Source organism: Prunus dulcis, chromosome 7, assembly GCF_902201215.1.
Source record: "Prunus dulcis chromosome 7, ALMONDv2, whole genome shotgun sequence".
NCBI lineage: Eukaryota > Viridiplantae > Streptophyta > Magnoliopsida > Rosales > Rosaceae > Prunus > Prunus dulcis.
Genome location: NC_047656.1, coordinates 14,878,859 through 14,895,402, shown reverse-complemented (window position 1 = coordinate 14,895,402; position 16,544 = coordinate 14,878,859). Strand labels below are relative to the sequence as shown.

General features: G+C 37.7%; 4 protein-coding genes across 4 annotated transcripts; 2 read left to right on the top strand and 2 right to left on the bottom strand.

Moving 5' to 3' along the window:
• Positions 1-2,092: 2,092 nt before the first annotated feature.
• LOC117633474 (lysM domain receptor-like kinase 4) lies at positions 2,093-4,711 on the top strand. Its single transcript, XM_034367097.1, has one exon. It carries the CDS (start codon positions 2,490-2,492, stop codon positions 4,569-4,571), a length of 2,082 nt encoding a protein of 693 aa, XP_034222988.1. The 5' UTR covers positions 2,093-2,489; the 3' UTR covers positions 4,572-4,711.
• A 712-nt stretch (positions 4,712-5,423) lies between these two features.
• On the top strand, positions 5,424-7,334 carry LOC117635442 (lysM domain receptor-like kinase 4). The gene has a single exon (XM_034369761.1). The coding sequence runs from the start codon at positions 5,424-5,426 to the stop codon at positions 7,332-7,334; it is 1,911 nt and encodes a 636-aa protein (XP_034225652.1).
• A 273-nt stretch (positions 7,335-7,607) lies between these two features.
• On the bottom strand, positions 7,608-10,058 carry LOC117635441 (serine/threonine receptor-like kinase NFP). Its single transcript, XM_034369760.1, has 4 exons — positions 9,911-10,058; positions 9,033-9,087; positions 8,782-8,808; positions 7,608-8,601 (listed from the first exon to the last, which is right to left on the bottom strand). The coding sequence occupies exons 1-4, from the start codon at positions 10,056-10,058 to the stop codon at positions 7,608-7,610; spliced, it is 1,224 nt and encodes a 407-aa protein (XP_034225651.1).
• A 3,701-nt stretch (positions 10,059-13,759) lies between these two features.
• On the bottom strand, positions 13,760-16,526 carry LOC117635743 (serine/threonine receptor-like kinase NFP). The gene is made up of 2 exons (XM_034370099.1): positions 16,085-16,526; positions 13,760-15,186 (listed from the first exon to the last, which is right to left on the bottom strand). The coding sequence occupies exons 1-2, from the start codon at positions 16,524-16,526 to the stop codon at positions 13,760-13,762; spliced, it is 1,869 nt and encodes a 622-aa protein (XP_034225990.1).
• Between the last annotated feature and the right edge of the window lie 18 nt (positions 16,527-16,544).

Below are 16,544 nucleotides of genomic sequence, written 5' to 3'. Positions count from 1 at the left end.
TCATCTCCTAAGATGCATGGATCTTGTAAAAATAACTGAATCTTGATGCAAAAATTGTCCTTTCATAAAATTGATAGTTGGCCTTACAGTCAGAGCGTCTAGATTGGATCTTTTGGTAATGAAGCTCATGGCACGTCCAGGATATGCACCCATCAATGTCTCTCCCAATCCTTAACTATCTGTGTTTCCATGAAGAAACAATGATGATGAGATTGTATTGATTTAAAACCCAGTATATCTAACTGAGAGAGAGAAAAGAGAGGGAGGGAGAAAGAGAGAAAGAGAGAGCGGCGCTCACAAGGAAGAAGAAGAAATGTTTGGGTGACGACGTCGTTTCCGAATATTTTTTTCATAGATCTGTTTATGGGTTTGGGTCTTAAGCAATAGTATTAAAATGGGCTTTGGGTAATGATATGTTTAGGTGAAAAAAGCTATAAATGCCTAAAATATTAAGAATAAAAAAAAAGAAAGCACAAAATGCTACAATATATTTATAATTTTCATATTTAATTTTTTAAAAAGTTATATATAGTTTTATATGACAGGACCTGACCCAATTTCCGCTTTGGAATTCGAGCCAAGTCCTGTGCGTGTCCGACACCTGGCGAATATCGGGCACAAAAGACCTTTTTACCCTTCTTGTTTCAAATTCTTTTTATATTTTCCCTTAGACTTCTGCCAAAAATTCGGTAGAGTCTCCCCTGTATTTTGACCAAACCCAAAAAATTTTCACATGTTAAACAATCAAATAAATACACACCAACTGCCAGAATATCTCAAATAACATATCTCAACTCTAGTTTTTCAGTTTCAACTAGATATCAGAGCATTTTCTAAAGTTTTCAGGGTTTCAAGGATTTTCTACAAAACTCTACCTTACGTGGTGACGCGGAAGTTATGAATGGCCCGGTGGTGGATCCCGCGTACTTCTACGGCCTGGGGGGGAAAAACAAGTCTAAAATGTGAGTGGACAAAAAGAATGTTCTCAAACTAGTTTATAAAAATACTAACCCCCGTAGTCAAAATAAATATGTAAGTAAATCTAAAGCTCATCTGTAATCAAATCATATAAAGCATGTATATATTATATTATACGTATTGTCACTATTCACAGATATAAAACTGCACGAAACCTAAGAAAACTGATATAAAATTTTCTGTAACAATAATTTGTACAGAACTGAAATTTCTTGAAACCGTACCACCCGGAGATACCCTTGTAAAAGTAGCCTTCTTGTACTGTTCTTATTTACGAGCGCAGTCTATCTGAGCCGCAAATTGGCAGGATACAGGGGACTATTCCTGATCTGCCGGCAGTCCTCGATGACACCAAGTCACTCGAGTCGCTCAGGCAGTATGCAGGGGACAATTTGGTTGTTGGATCCGCTTTCTGCAGTTGCTCGGGGACACAGAGTTCCTCGAGCGGCAATCCTGGCTTTTTTTCGGAACCCAAGTCTCCGAGCCGCAAATACAGGCACTCACGGTCCGAGCGTTTCGAAACTCGTGAGGCAAAGTCAAGTGCACTGACGTAAACTGAAATTGGACTGGATGTCCTAGACATCGGCCAACTCTGCGGTAATCATCCTAAATAACAGAAGGGTGGTACATGGTGGTTCTAAATCTATGCTAAACTATTTTTATGAGATTAAACTCTGAATAACTCACTGCCTTTTTGTGAAATTCTTGAAATTTTGCTGCTATCTCCTCTGTTCTTAATCTCAAACTCTGCTTTTTATATATTAATGAGCCTTCATAAAACTAAACAACACTAAAATCAAAGCATTGTACAGCACAAATCACGTTCGAAATGAATAGTTCATTCACTTCTTCAATAATCAAATACTAGACATTAACCCATACTTATGTATTTCAAAAGCTTATTTGCTTAAGCCATTTAATAACTCAGCAAATAAATTTGGCGTGGAAAATGACTAACGAAAGCAACACCAGTTGAAAAACTTCTGATTTCAAACTTCACGGTAGAGAAAAACTTGCCTAGACCAAGGTGTGTACCCCAATCTCTCTATCTCCTCTTCTGGCTTATCACATGAGGAGAGTGATAGAGAGAAAAAAAGGTATACACTCCGTTACATGCAACTTCTTCTCCTCAACGGGACTACTCGAATTTTTTATCTAGCCTACAATATAATAAGCTTATTTGACAGGGTAATGCAGTCTTAAAGACATGACTGTAAACTTGAGGTTTATAAAATTGCGAAACTGATCTTACTGGTTCAACTTCAAGACCAAACCTTTTGCAGATGACTTAAGGATCTCTTAATCAATACCGATACGTGTCGAAGATTAGTATTATAATACTGCTATAGATATCATGTTTTGTTTATACAAGTTGAACCCTGATAATGGGGAGGCCGGTCAACCAAGACAACTATTAAGAAAAAATCAACTAGACAGTCTTCGTCAATCCACCCTGCTTGGTATAAGTTAGTGCCAATAATTCAACACAAAAATAATTACCAGGAAATTTCATGGTAGAAAGGTCCGTTTCAAGGGACCCACAAAAACATTGGAATATATTCCAACTAAAGTCTCAACCTTTTTTTCTTGCCAGAGCACACCTTTCAATTCCAAGAAAAATGAGTTTCCTCTCTCTCATCTTATCTGCCATCATTCTCACCACTTTCAGTTGCTGTTCTTTGATTGTTGCTCAGCAGCCTTATGAGGGGAAGGCGTTTACAGATTGTTACAACACAAACACTTACTCAAAATCTGTTCTTGGGTACAGCTGCAATGGAGTGAACAAAAGTTGCCAAACTTACCTCACCTTCAGATCCCAGCCTCCTTACAACAGTGTTTCTGCAATCTCTGCTATGTTGGCTTCTGACCCGTCTCAGATTGCGGAGATAAATTCGGTTTCCGAGACTGCAACGTTTGAAACGAACAAGTTGGTGATTGTTCCAATCACATGCTCCTGCTCAGGTGATTTCTATCAGCTAAACACATCTCATGTAGTTGTGCATGGTGATACATATTTTGTAATTGCAAATAACACTTTGCAAGGCCTCTCAACATGTCAAGCTATGATGAACCAGAATACTAATCTCACTACCAAAGAGTTGTATTCTGGTACTAGACTTAGTGTTCCTCTTAGATGTGCTTGTCCCACAAAGAACCAAACTGATGTGGGGACCAAGTATCTTTTGACTTACATAATCCATCAAGGGGATTATGTTTCAAAGATTAGTGCTACATTTGATTCGGATACTGGAAGAACTCTTGAAGCTAATGGGCTTTCTGAGCAAGTCTCTACCATTTATCCCTTCACCACACTTCTAGTTCCTTTGCAAAACCCTCCATCTAGTTATCAGACCATAGAGCCACCCTCATCATCACCATCACCTCCGGCGCCACCTTCAACTTCCTCTAATAACTCAACGAAAAAATGGGTTTATGCCTTTGTTGGGGCTCTTGGAGGAGGTGCTTTTGTGTTGGTCATAGGCATCATTATCTTCTGCACATTCTTTCGCAGAAGCAGAGGTACGAAGGGTTTCAATTCAATTATTGTCTCGGAGAGCTTTGAGGCACTTGAGAAACCACTAGAGAAAAAGGAGGAAGAAGGATCTCAGGACTTCTTAGAGGCTCTCTCTGGCATAGCTCAATCCCTCAAAGTTTACAAATTTGAGGAACTGCAACGCGCAACAGATGACTTTAGCTCCACTTATTTGATGAAGGGGTCTGTGTATCGTGGAAACATCAATGGGGATTTGGCAGCCATCAAGAAAATGAATGGAGATGTGTCCACAGAGATAAATTTACTAAACAAAACCAGCCATTCTAATCTCATTTGCCTGTCAGGAGTTTGCTTTCATGATGGACATTGGTATCTCATATATGAGTATGCTGTCAATGGACCATTGAGTGATTGGATCTATTACAGCAACAATGATGGGAAATTTCTGAATTGGACACAAAGAATACAGATTCTGTTGGATGTGGCCTCAGGGCTTAATTATCTCCACAGCTTCACCACTCCTCCCCATGTCCACAAGGATATAAAGAGCAGTAACATTCTTCTTGACAGTGACTTCAGGGGCAAGATTGCAAACCTAGGTCTAGCAAGGTCAACCAAAGCGCCGGAAGGTGAGGTTCCTTTGACAAATCACATTGTTGGAACAATAGGATACATGGCTCCTGAGTACTTGGAGAATGGTTTGATCTCCACAAAGCTTGATGTCTATGCATTTGGGGCTCTCATGCTAGAAATACTCACTGGAAAAGAGGTTGCTGTGCTTTATGAGGAAAATAGACAATTGTCTGATGTATTAAACTCTGTGCTGAACAACGAAGATGGACCGCAGAGTTTGAGGCACTTCATCGATCCTTCCATGCAAGAGAGTTATCCTCCGGAACTTGCTCTTTTTGTGATCAGATTGGTCCATAGTTGCTTAAATAAAAACCCAGCAGCTCGCCCGGCAATGGAGGAGATGGTACAGTTTCTCTCAAGAACTATGAGCAATTCACTCAGTTGGGAATTGTCAAGCAACATCTCAGGCTACCAAGGTACAGAGGGATTTCTTGATGGTAGAAAAACTGGGACAGGATCTCAATGAACTACTTAGTTTCGTCCACTTAGATTGTATTGTAATTTACTGCTAGTTTTGTTCTTTTAGAAATACGGCAGTTAAGATTCGTCCGATACTTCTTGTTCCTCGTTATTCTAAAGAAATAAGGTAATTTGTTGCATTATACATCTGGTTATAGTCCATTAAACAATGTCCTATGTGCAGAAGTATCTATTAATAACAAAATAATTAATTATTGAGGTGTAAGAAGTTGATCATGGCTTATGGGTATGCAGAAGTAATCATATAAAGACAAAACCTGGGGTAAATATATTCGTGATTGCAGATGATGGAAGGAAGCTTAAGTTAAAGGACTATGGTTTTATAGAATCAATCAAATAGACAGTCTCATTGCTATAGTCCCTATAAAATGAACTTATGGGCTGATAAGAAGTTATACCTTAAGCTTGTGACCTTAGAATTATTTGCAAAGATAACCAGTTATAAAGCTCCTCTGGGGAGAATCTAGAAAGAAGGGGGAAGGAATAGAGCTCTACAACATCTGATACAAAGTGATTCACTCCCTGAAAACCCTAACCTTGAAGCTTAGTTGCATAGAATAACCTCTAGCTCTTATTGCTCAATCTTCTGATACAAAGTGATAGTCCTAAAACAAGTATATAAGTTAAACTTGGGCCCCAACCTGGGTTGGTTTTTCTGGGAAAATTCCCACCTGATAAGCCTAGTTAGTCAACATAACTACAAAAACCTATTATTCAAAACAATATGTACGCGGTAATGCTGATGTTGCAGAAATTATATTGCCAAAGACTTGTTCGCATCTTCAAGATTTGAAGTTTCTCCTCTGCCAAAAGTTCTCTCACAGAAAGAAACTTGATCATGGATTGCTCTATACTCAGGTTCTTACTTTTGCTGTTAATCACTCCAAAACTCAAAGCTCAACAAAGTTATGCAGAAAACTCAGCTCTTGATTGTGCTGACAGTGATGACAGAGGATCACTCCCAACTTTTCTTTACACCTGCAATGGTGAAAAGAAATCCTGCAAGGCTTTCTTGATTTTTCAATCTCAACCCCCTTACAATTCAGTCTCTGCCATATCAAACCTTACCGCTTCAGACCCTTCTGAGCTTGCCCGAATCAACAACATCTCAGATCATACACTTGTGCTGCCTCAAAACAAAGAGGTGATTGTTCCTGTAGTCTGTTCTTGTTCGGGTGAGTACTATGAGGCTAAAGCCTCTTATCTTATTCCCAGTATTGGTGACACCTACTATACGATAGCAACAGATACATATCAGAATATGTCTACTTGTAATGCTCTCATGCACGAAAACAATTATAGTGCATTAAGCTTGCAACCTGGTTTTGAGTTACAGGTACCACTTAGATGTGCTTGTCCCACAAGCAATCAAACTTTCAATGGTACAAAATTTCTGTTGACTTACTTGGTCAGCTGGGGCGACTCTGTCCCTGTAGTTAGTGAGAGATTTAATGTAAGTGCCAAGAGTGTAGCTTATGCGAATGGATTTACAGAGGATGATCCTCTAGTGTATGCATTAACACCAATTCTAATTCCACTGTCAGTGGAGCCTTCAAGCTCTCAAACCATTATTCAATACCCACCAGGGCCACCACCACGCCTTTCTCTTCCAGTTACTCCGATTCATGGAAACAGAAGGTCAAAGAAAGCATATGTTTGGATTGGAATTGGAATTCTTGAGCTAGTTCTTTGTTTGGCTATCTTTGGGGTGTTTCTTTATCACCAGAAAAGGGTTTCTCAAAATAATATAGAAGGAAAAAAGAAATGGGTCTTGCGTGAAAGTTTCTTTGTTACCATTGCTGAAGAAGTTGATGTTCGGTTGAAAGTCTTCGAATACGAAGAATTGAAAGGTGCTACAGAGGATTTCAGCAACAAGAACTGCTTAGGTGGCTCTGTCTATCGTGGGTTTTTCGATGGAAAAGTACTAGCCATAAAACAGATGAGCAAAGATGCAACTGAGGAGGTGAAATTACTGAAAAAGATCAACCACTTCAATCTGATCAGCCTTTTCGGTGCATGTGAACATTGTGAGGATTTCTATCTTGTGTATGAGTTCATGGAGAATGGTTCCTTGAGAGATTGGCTCAAGAAAGAAAGTTGTCCAGAAGTTCCGAGTTGGAATCATAGGGTTCAGATTGCTTTGGACATTGCCGATGGGCTCCACTATCTGCACAACTTCATTTATCCTGCTTATGTGCACAGAGGTATTAGCAGCACCAATGTTTTGCTCAACGAAGATTTACGGGCAAAAATAGCAAATTTCAGTCTCGCACGATCAGCGGAGAAGGAAGCAAATAGGAATTCATCTACACGGTATGCCCAGATATCAAAAGGTTATTTGGCACCGGAATATATAGAACATGGATTGGTGACACCTGCAATTGATGTATATGCCTTTGGGGTTGTTCTGCTGGAATTGGTAACAGGAAAAGAAGCTGTGTTCTTGCAGGATGGTGTAGAAGTGCTTCTTTCAGAAGCAGTATGCACAACAATGGGAAGAGGAAATGCAGAAGCAATATTTACGTTAATGGGAGGAGGAAATGCAGAAGCTCACTCTGATAGGCTAATAGACCGTAATTTAAATGCGGAGCATTGCATGGAGTTTGCAGTACGAATGATAAAGTTAAGTCTAGCCTGCTTGGCTGAAGAGCCAGAAAGCAGACCAAGAATCCATCAAGTACTCTCATCCTTGATAAAAATACAATTGGATACAGAAAAAGCAAAATATTTTTGTAAAACAAGAGTCTAGTAGCAAAAAGTATGTATCACACAAGTACTGTTCTTCTGTATCATGTATGTGTAACCATTGCATGACATGAAAAATTGTTTTGTTGTCAACTATTATTGCCATCAAGTTAAAACAACAACCTCCTATTTCCATCAAAAGTTGAGAAAAGAAAAGAAAAAGAAAAGACAGAAATCTTTTACATAAATTATTGAAAGAATAGAAACACACACAGATATTAAGTACCTCAAAATCTAGAGATGACTTATAAATCATAGTACTTTCTCCCAGCCTAAATCAGCGAGTTTCGACTGGAATGACTACTTCCACAATGCTATCTGTTTTAAACTTTGAAGTTGAAAATTTATGCATTGTCTTAGGGGATGACTGAGCTAGTACAGAGAGGTTCAAAACGACTTCAGCCAAACTTGGCCTTGCCTGAGCATTTTCTTGTGTGCATGTCGTGGCAAGGGCTGCCAAACTCAGCGCACCATCAAGAGGATAACAGTTCTCCAATTTTGGATCTATCCATTTTTGTAACCTTTCAACGCTCTTCTCTTCAACCTTCAACACCTCCCTTAAATCTTTGTACAACATAACCACTTCACCATTTTCTTTTGTTTCCATGGCCCTCTTTCCTGAAAGCAACTCCAACAGCAAAACCCCAAATGCGAAAACATCCACTTTTGGCATCGATGAGTTTGTAACAGGTCTAGCTGTTGAGAAATTTGCAAACTTGGCCTTGAAGTTGGAGTCTACGAGGATATTTCTTTCTCTGACATCCCAGTGAACAATGCTTTGTTGAGTGTGATCATGCATGTAGTGCAGGCCGTTGGCAAAGTCAAGTGCTATGTGAATTCTCTGACTCCAAGAGAGGAAGGCCAGAGAGTCTGAAGAAGCTTCAGAGTCTGGGAACAACCAATTTTCAAGTGATCCATTCTCAGCATTTTCATAAACCAAGAAGCGATCCCCATCTGCATCATACGAAATTCCCATCAAATTCACCAGATTCACATGGTTTACCTTCTGCAGGATACTCAGCTTTTCTTTGACATCTTTATTGGTTCTCTTTATGGCTAAAACCTTCCCATACATGGTGGCTTTGTACATTGAATCCCCAATTTTACAGAGTTCATCAAGGTCATTGGTTGCCTCCATAATCATTTCTTTGTCATACATAATTGCCTTCCCTACATACTGTGAAATCCCAGAAAGTAACTTCTCCTGAGTGGCCTGATCAGGATCGTAATTCCTGACCTTGAAAGATTTCTTCCTTTTCTTTAATACTGATCTACGAGTAAAGACCAGCAAGAGAGCCAAAAATCCAATCAGAAGAAGAGATATCGAGACTATTTATAGAATGAAAGAAATTAAACTCACCTCGTGTGTGTCATTTACTACATCATGAACTAATAATAAATCCCAGAACCAAAAAGAAAAAATTACTATTCAAATTACTATGCATAAATACCCTTTATTGGAAACTTGCCTAAGATACCTGGTCATTGAAAACAGACAATATGTAATGAATTGTTTTTGAAACAGACAGCAAAGGATTAGTCATTAATCAAAAGTGATTAGTTTAATACATGAAAAGAATCCACAATGGAAAATGCATGGCAAGTAGCTTCAGTCTTGGCAATTATTTTTATTTACACAGACTGGCAAACTCAGTTGGTCAATATCTATAAACAAATGCAGTTCCTGGCTTCATAATATTACCAAAGGGCAAGAGGATGCTCATCATGCTCTTGGTTGTCAAAAGCAATGTAGCTAACTGGAAAGAAGAACCACAATGGTTGAACTTGAAAATGACAAGAAGTTATTTGAGTTTTCTGGGTGATAATTGACATGCACCAATGGTTGCAGCCTATATTCTGGTGGGTCTTGCATTTGATAGGAATCTAAATTAATATAATAAAAAAACAAAAATATTCACATAATAGTAAGAAAATTTCAAGTACTGATGTCATGATCACTTCACTACCCTATATTATTATTCTCAATATCATATGGCTCTGGCTTGATTTGACCATAGCTGCTTGACAAAGACAATGCAATAGTACTTTTAACAATGGTACAACTTGCTCTTAGAGTAACTCCACTCATTTGTCATTTGCTATGGCAAAGAGGGGGATTATGGCAGTAACTATTCACGTGAATAGTAGTTGTCCTTGCAAAAAGCCGTTTTTGTTTCCACCCGTTGCCATGACAAAGGGCAATTACTATTCGTTTTTTTGTTTTTTTCACAAATTTTTTTACCTCAATAATTAATTTGGATAATATTTTCAGATAAGATTTTCGGGTTCCTATGTGTCAATACTATTCATATCTCATAATCGGATAAAATTTTCAGATAAATTTTATAAAAAAAATTGGCTGGTATTTATTTTTTTAAAAAAATCATTAATTTTTGGGTATTTTTTAAAAAAATTTCTAAAGTTTTTAAAGTATTTTATTGCAAAAAAATTGGCTGCCGTTGGATTGAAGGAAAAAATCCGATCGGAAAGCCCAGACGATGCCACGTGGCAACAAAAAAAAATCAAATAAGTAGGCTGACATCAGGCCAAAACTCGGGTTCGAACTCGGGCAAAACTTGCCTTCGGGCCAGCCCGTGCTCGTGGGTCCCACAGTCTGCCTGGGCAGCAATGGCCCGCTGGAAATGGATTTTTCGCTCAGCCCGCCCCCAGCCTCGGGCTTGGGCTCCCCGCTGGAATGGCTCTTAGAGCACTTCCACCTATTTGCCATGGTAAATGGCAATGGCTATTACTATTCACATGAATAGTGGCATCCCTTGCAAAATGCTTGTTGTGTTTCCATCCATTGCCATGACAAAGGAAAATACTATTCACATTAACTTTTTAAAAAAAAAAAAAACTTAAATGATTTATATGTATGAATTAATAATAATAATAATAATAATAAAATTGTTAGGTATGTATAAAAAAATGTTTTTGAATTTTTTGAAAATTTTCAAATTTCTTTTCAAATTTTTTAAATTTTTTTACGTTGCTGACGTCAATTAGCCTAGGCACGAGCTCGGGCTCGTTTTGCCTTTGGGCCTACCAGGTTACGTGAGACCCACCAATTGCCCAGGCAACTGAAGCCCGCTGGAACTCGCACCTGGGCCTTGGGCCTCCTCCTGCCCGGGTAGTTCAAGCCTTTGAAAGTGCTCTTCACGAACTCACTAATTGCATATTGTTTTTTCTTTAGTTTCTTATAATTTAAGTTTTAAAGATATAGAAGTAATATAATTATATAAGTGTTAACTTTAATGTCCTAGGAAGGTTTTAATGAGGTGCCGATATTTGTTTTGTTTTGTTTTTTTTTGTTTATGAATGCAATCTTGCTTTTGCACTATAAAAAAAGTGTTCACTTTAAATGCCCGATTCGGTAACGTTTTCAGAAAATGTTTTCTTAGAACGTTTTCAGAAAATGTTTTCTTAGAATATTTTCAGATAATGAAAACAAGAAAACAAATTTGTATTTTCAAGAAATGAAAATGCGTCTGGTAGATTAATTAGAAAACATCTTCAGAAAACAAAAACAATAAACACGTGTCTGGTAGTACAATTTGGAATAATAATATGTGAGTTATTTTAATGAAAACATTTTCCATGAGAATGAAAACAACTTTTTTCTGTTTTCTACAAGTACATATGAACTTGTTTTCATTTTAGGAAAACATTCTCAGTGTTATCTATTTTTGGGCCACTGAACATATTTTTGCCTCATTTTTATTTTCTGAAAATAAAAACAACCCTTTAAAACGTTAAAATTTGTTGAAAGAAACTCTTCTGACCTTGCGTAAAAGTTTTATGGGGTAAGTGCAAATATAATTGAGTAATCCCTATGGTCACATCAAACTACTATTTTTTTTCTTTCTCATAATATTGATATTACATATTGAATTTAAAACAATCACAGAAATGAAGGTAAAATTGAAATAAATTTAATGTAGTTCCCCATTGTTGTCACGAAAAAGTTTGCATGGTTCAACTCAAAATTGGGAAGACCTTTTAATCCCCAACAATGTGGGCATATTTTGAGTAAAACATGTTCTAATTTGGTAGGAAGAAATCTTTTAAAATAACACTAAAAAATGGAAAGATAATATTCATGATGAAAATGAGATTGATATCCGTTGATAAAACCATAAACAATTTCCGTAGAATTAGTAATTCAAATATCTTAATTTAATTTAATTTTAATAATAAGATTTTTATTAACTAAGTAACGTTGTTTCAGTGTGGTATATGCAAAGAAGAAGACTACATTTGATTATGAAGGTTCGATAATTGTTTTTTTAGCATTTTCTATTTTCCCAAAAAGAGAAGATTTGTTATTTTTATTCCATTGTTGAACCACTCACATCTTCTAGTTGTCTTGCATATAAGCTGAAGCCCATGTTGTTCACCGTAAGATCAGCTGAAGCTTGTAATCTTTTTATTATATTTTTTAAGGCCCAGTTTAAAAAGACGTTGTTTTAGTCAGATCATTTAAAAAAATTGAAAAAAGAAACCTCGAGTGCAATAGCAATGGAAAGCCTTTTGTCGAACACTATGTGGTCGCTTGAGGACCTTCACATCCACAGTTTTGGCAGTCATAAGATCTCTTGCCCTCTCTCGTCCCTTTGTGCGTCCGCCACTGCTTGAAGCGTATGTCAAGTAAGTTGACGATTATCTTTCAATTATCACTTTATAAATTTTGTCTTCCTACCTCCAGATTCCAAGAAAAAAGAAATTCAAATTCTCTCCACAAAATCTCCAAATTCATTAGACACATAGACTCTTAGATGAATTCATTTGGATTTCTAGACATCTTGTTATCCCCATTTATAGACGTCAATGATTATTCAATTTTCATTATGAACAATCTTAAATATAGCCTTTTAATTTCCTCCAATATTTTATCTACCAAGTAAAAGTAACCTATATTATTTTAAAAATATATATTAAAGTAGACCATTAATTGCATTCTTATACAAACTCTAATTTATATAAACTTATATCAACAACTCTAATTTAAAAAACAGATAAAAAAAATTTCGTTTAAAATTTGGACAGTTAATTTGAAACTAGACATCAATACAAATTTCATCTCACTCAAAAGAACAAGTTTATATATGTGCGTGTGTGACAGAAAATATTCATTTCTAATGTTGCAGAATAGATGTGTCTGTTAAACCGCAGTTCATAAAAGTTTCGCCTCCATCTAAATTCCATGTCAACAACCGGAAACGACATGTACGTGAACCCAAATTTGATTGGAAAATCAGAGAATGCAAACCCAACAACTGAAAAATAAAATAAATTTGAATTTGAAATTTCCACAAAACATGCTCCCAAACTAATGTGTGAGTAGCCCATGGGTCATGGCATGATTAGGTGGCATGAAAATTGATTGGACATCAAAGCCCACGATCAGAAAATCACCCTGTCCATTTGTCTAATTTGGTCAAAATTCAATGCTACTTTTGAGTAGCCCATGGGTCATGACACATTGAATTTTTTCAACCAAAAAAACAAAAGAAGTTGTTTAAAACAAGTTTATTTGTGGTGTTCACTTTATATTGTATTTCAAATTGAATTATGCAAACCGTTTATTTTTGAGTCTTCGTTCATACGTCTTCTTCGAGAAAAATTATACAAATCGTAAACTATTAATGTGTGTAGTTTTGATGAAACATATATATAAACACAATTTTTTCAAAAAATATTATAATGACTAATTTATAATCAAATGACCATAAAATTGTTCAATTTTGTTGATTTTTTGTACAGATGACTTATGAATTAAAACTTTGAAAATTAGGCAGTTTTTTTTATTTTGCAAATACTATGCAGAGTGAGTCCACACATGTATCTACATAGGTATTTCTCAAATAAATTTATTTACAAGTTCCTCTAGTTTAAATCATTTTTGTAGGCTGTGATTTGCCATTTTTGGCCTATTTCATCTGAAATTCTTCTTTGTCTGTTAAAATCAGTTCATACCAAAACCCAAATACATCTTTTATGTTAAAACTCTCATGCTACCTAGCTAACTGAAGTTCATTTTCCTCAATTCCCAAAGTAAAAGCACTTGTTGAAGTACTTGAGGCCTGCTATGGCATGGCTGAAGTACTTTCATACTTCCATTCTATGTCAAGCAGAATTATTCTGTGTAAATAATTAAAGGTTCCAGAAAAATATAGGCTTTTGTTGCTAGATTATGTATTTAACAAATTAGTTAATAGTATGTAGTTCATAAACAACAATCTTAACTAGTGTGCTTCCATAATATGATATTTGCATATAGAAAGAAAGCTTAAAATTAGCTGAAAAATATACACTCAATTCCATCATTCAGCCCATAAAGGAACTGTAGATTATTTTTCAGTACATGATTATGAATATGTAAACACAAATCTAATTGTACTAAAACTTTGTAGCTTCCTTATCACTGAATCAACGGGCAGTGATCGGATTGATAGTTTGAAGAACTTCTTCTGCTTCCAAAGCAGAAGCCCAAGACCTTTCGAATGTCGATTCGGAAGACGAATGAGTAAGCACAGAGAGGTTGAACACAACTTCTGCCATGCTTGGTCTAGCTGAAGACTTCTCCTGTGTGCAGGCCCTTGCCAAGGCTGTCAAGCTCAAAGCACCATCAATGGGATAGAAGCTCTCCAAATTTGGATCCATCCATTTTCTTAACCTCTCCACTTTTTTCTCTTCAGCTTCCAAAACCCACCTAACATCCTTCCACAACATGATAACCTCTCCATTTTCCTTTGTCTCCATGCCTCTCTTTCCTGAAAGCAAGGCCAACAGAGCAACCCCGAAAGCGAAAACGTCCACATTGGGGGTAACATTGTTTGCAGCTGCTCTAGCCATGGAGAAATTTGCTATCTTGGCTTTGAATTTAGAGTCGAGAAGTATGTTACTTGTCCTGATATCCATGTGAACGATGCTCGGTTGCGTGTGTTCGTGCATGTATTGCAGGCCATTTGCGACATCCAGAGCTATGCTTAGTCTCTGATTCCATGTGAGCAAAGCTAAAGAAGTTGAAGTGGATGAAGATTTGGGGTACAACCACTTATCAAGTGAGCCATTTTCGGCATATTCATAAACCAAGAAGCGAAACCCTTCTGCTTCAGACGAGATGCCCATTAGTTTCACCAGATTTGCATGATTTACCTTCTGCAGAATACTTAGTTCCTCTGTGACATCTTCCTTGGTGTTCTTTACAGCTAAGACCTGCCCATCAATTATGGCTCTGTATACAGACCCTCCAATCCTGCAGTGCTCGTTGAGATTCATGGTTGCCTCCATAATTGTTTTGATCTCATACATGATTGGCTTTCCTAGATAGCTTGAAACTCCAGGAAGAAGCTTGTCCTGTATGAACTTGAGCTCTAATTTTTCATCCCTTTTTCCTTCTTTCATATTGAACCATTCAGGGCTCTCCAGAGATGATCCAGTACCATTCAAAGCCTTCTTTCTCTTATGTTGACGACGACTATAGACCACGAACATTGCAAAAAGGGATGAAACAGCTAGAACACCTCCCAAGCTTATGATTAGAATGAGCCACCACCGCTGCTTGAATATGTTTCTTCCGTGAGGGGGTTTCGGTTGAGCTAGAGCAGGCAATTTTGACACTGGGATCACCACCGGAAGGCCCACAGCAGCGGTGAAGTTCCGGTAGTCGTTTGCAGTTACGATATCAAGTGGTGACACATTGAACTTGGAACTCACCTGAAAGGTGTCATCGTTGGGTTGCCATACGTAAGTGATGAGGTGCTTAACTCCATTATCCAAATACATCTTCGATGGGCATTTACAGAACAAAGGAAAGGTTACTTTGACACCAATCTGCAAGATCATATCTAGCACTGCATGCCAATTGGTGAGATTCTCAAATGAATTTATTGAAACTAAATAGTAGTTATCTCCTTTCTTGATCTCATAGGTGATGTTCGAAAAATAACTGTTTCCAGTGCAACCGCAGGTGATCGGTACGAGTAAGAGTTGGCCTGCAATCAATCTGATCTGCTCAGAGACTAGATTACTGGCCTTGGTAATTGATAAAGAACTGACCCCAAACTTCCAAGACTCAAAAACTGAGGCTGGGCAAGGTACGACACATACGTGTCGCACGAAGGAGGTGCATCTAGCATGAAAAGCTTGTGCTCGAGTTGGACGGTGCTGGTTGAGCTAAAATTTGGGTGGTGAAGAAGAACAGTAGAAGAATATAGAAAGGTTGGGAGCCGAGGAAGGAGATTGCCATTGCTATGACCTTGCTATAATTATGCAGGCTCTCAACCAGTTATTGCAATATTTGCTTACGTGATCTTACTGGAAAAGCCGAAGGGCATTGTAGGGAAAGAGATGATCCAGTACCATTCAAAGCCTTCTTGTCTCTTATGTTGACTGACGACTATAGACCACGAATTTCATTGCAAAAAGGGATGAAATCAGCTGAGAACACCTCCCAAGCTTATGATTAGAATGAGCCACCACCGCTGCTTGAATATGTTTCTTCCGTGAGGGGGTTTCGGTTGAGCTAGAGCAGGCAATTTTGACACTGATCACCACCGGAAGGCCCACAGCAGCGGTGAAGTTCCGGTAGTCGTTTGCAGTTACGATATCAAGTGGTGACACATTGAACTTGGAACTCACCTGAAAGGTGTCATCGTTGGGTTGCCATACGTAAGTGATGAGGTGCTTAACTCCATTATCCAAATACATCTTCGATGGGCATTTACAGAACAAAGGAAAGGTTACTTTGACACCAATCTGCAAGAGCGTTCATATCTAGCACTGCATGCCAATTGGTGAGATTCTCAAATGAATTTATTGAAACTAAATAGTAGTTATCTCCTTTCTTGATCTCATAGGTGATGTTCGAAAAATAACTGTTTCCAGTGCAACCGCAGGTGATCGGTACGAGTAAGAGTTGGCCTGCAATCAATCTGATCTGCTCAGAGACTAGATTACTGGCCTTGGTAATTGATAAAGAACTGACCCCAAACAGATGAGAAATATTTCCAAGACTCAAAAACTGAGGCTGGGCAAGGTACGACACATACGTGTCGCACGAAGGAGGTGCATCTACCGAGCATGAAAAGCTTGTGCTCGAGTTGGACGGTGCTGGTTGAGCTAAAATTTGGGTGGTGAAGAAGAACAGTAGAAGAATATAGAAAGGTTGGGAGCCGAGGAAGGAGATTGCCATTGCTATGACCTTGCTATA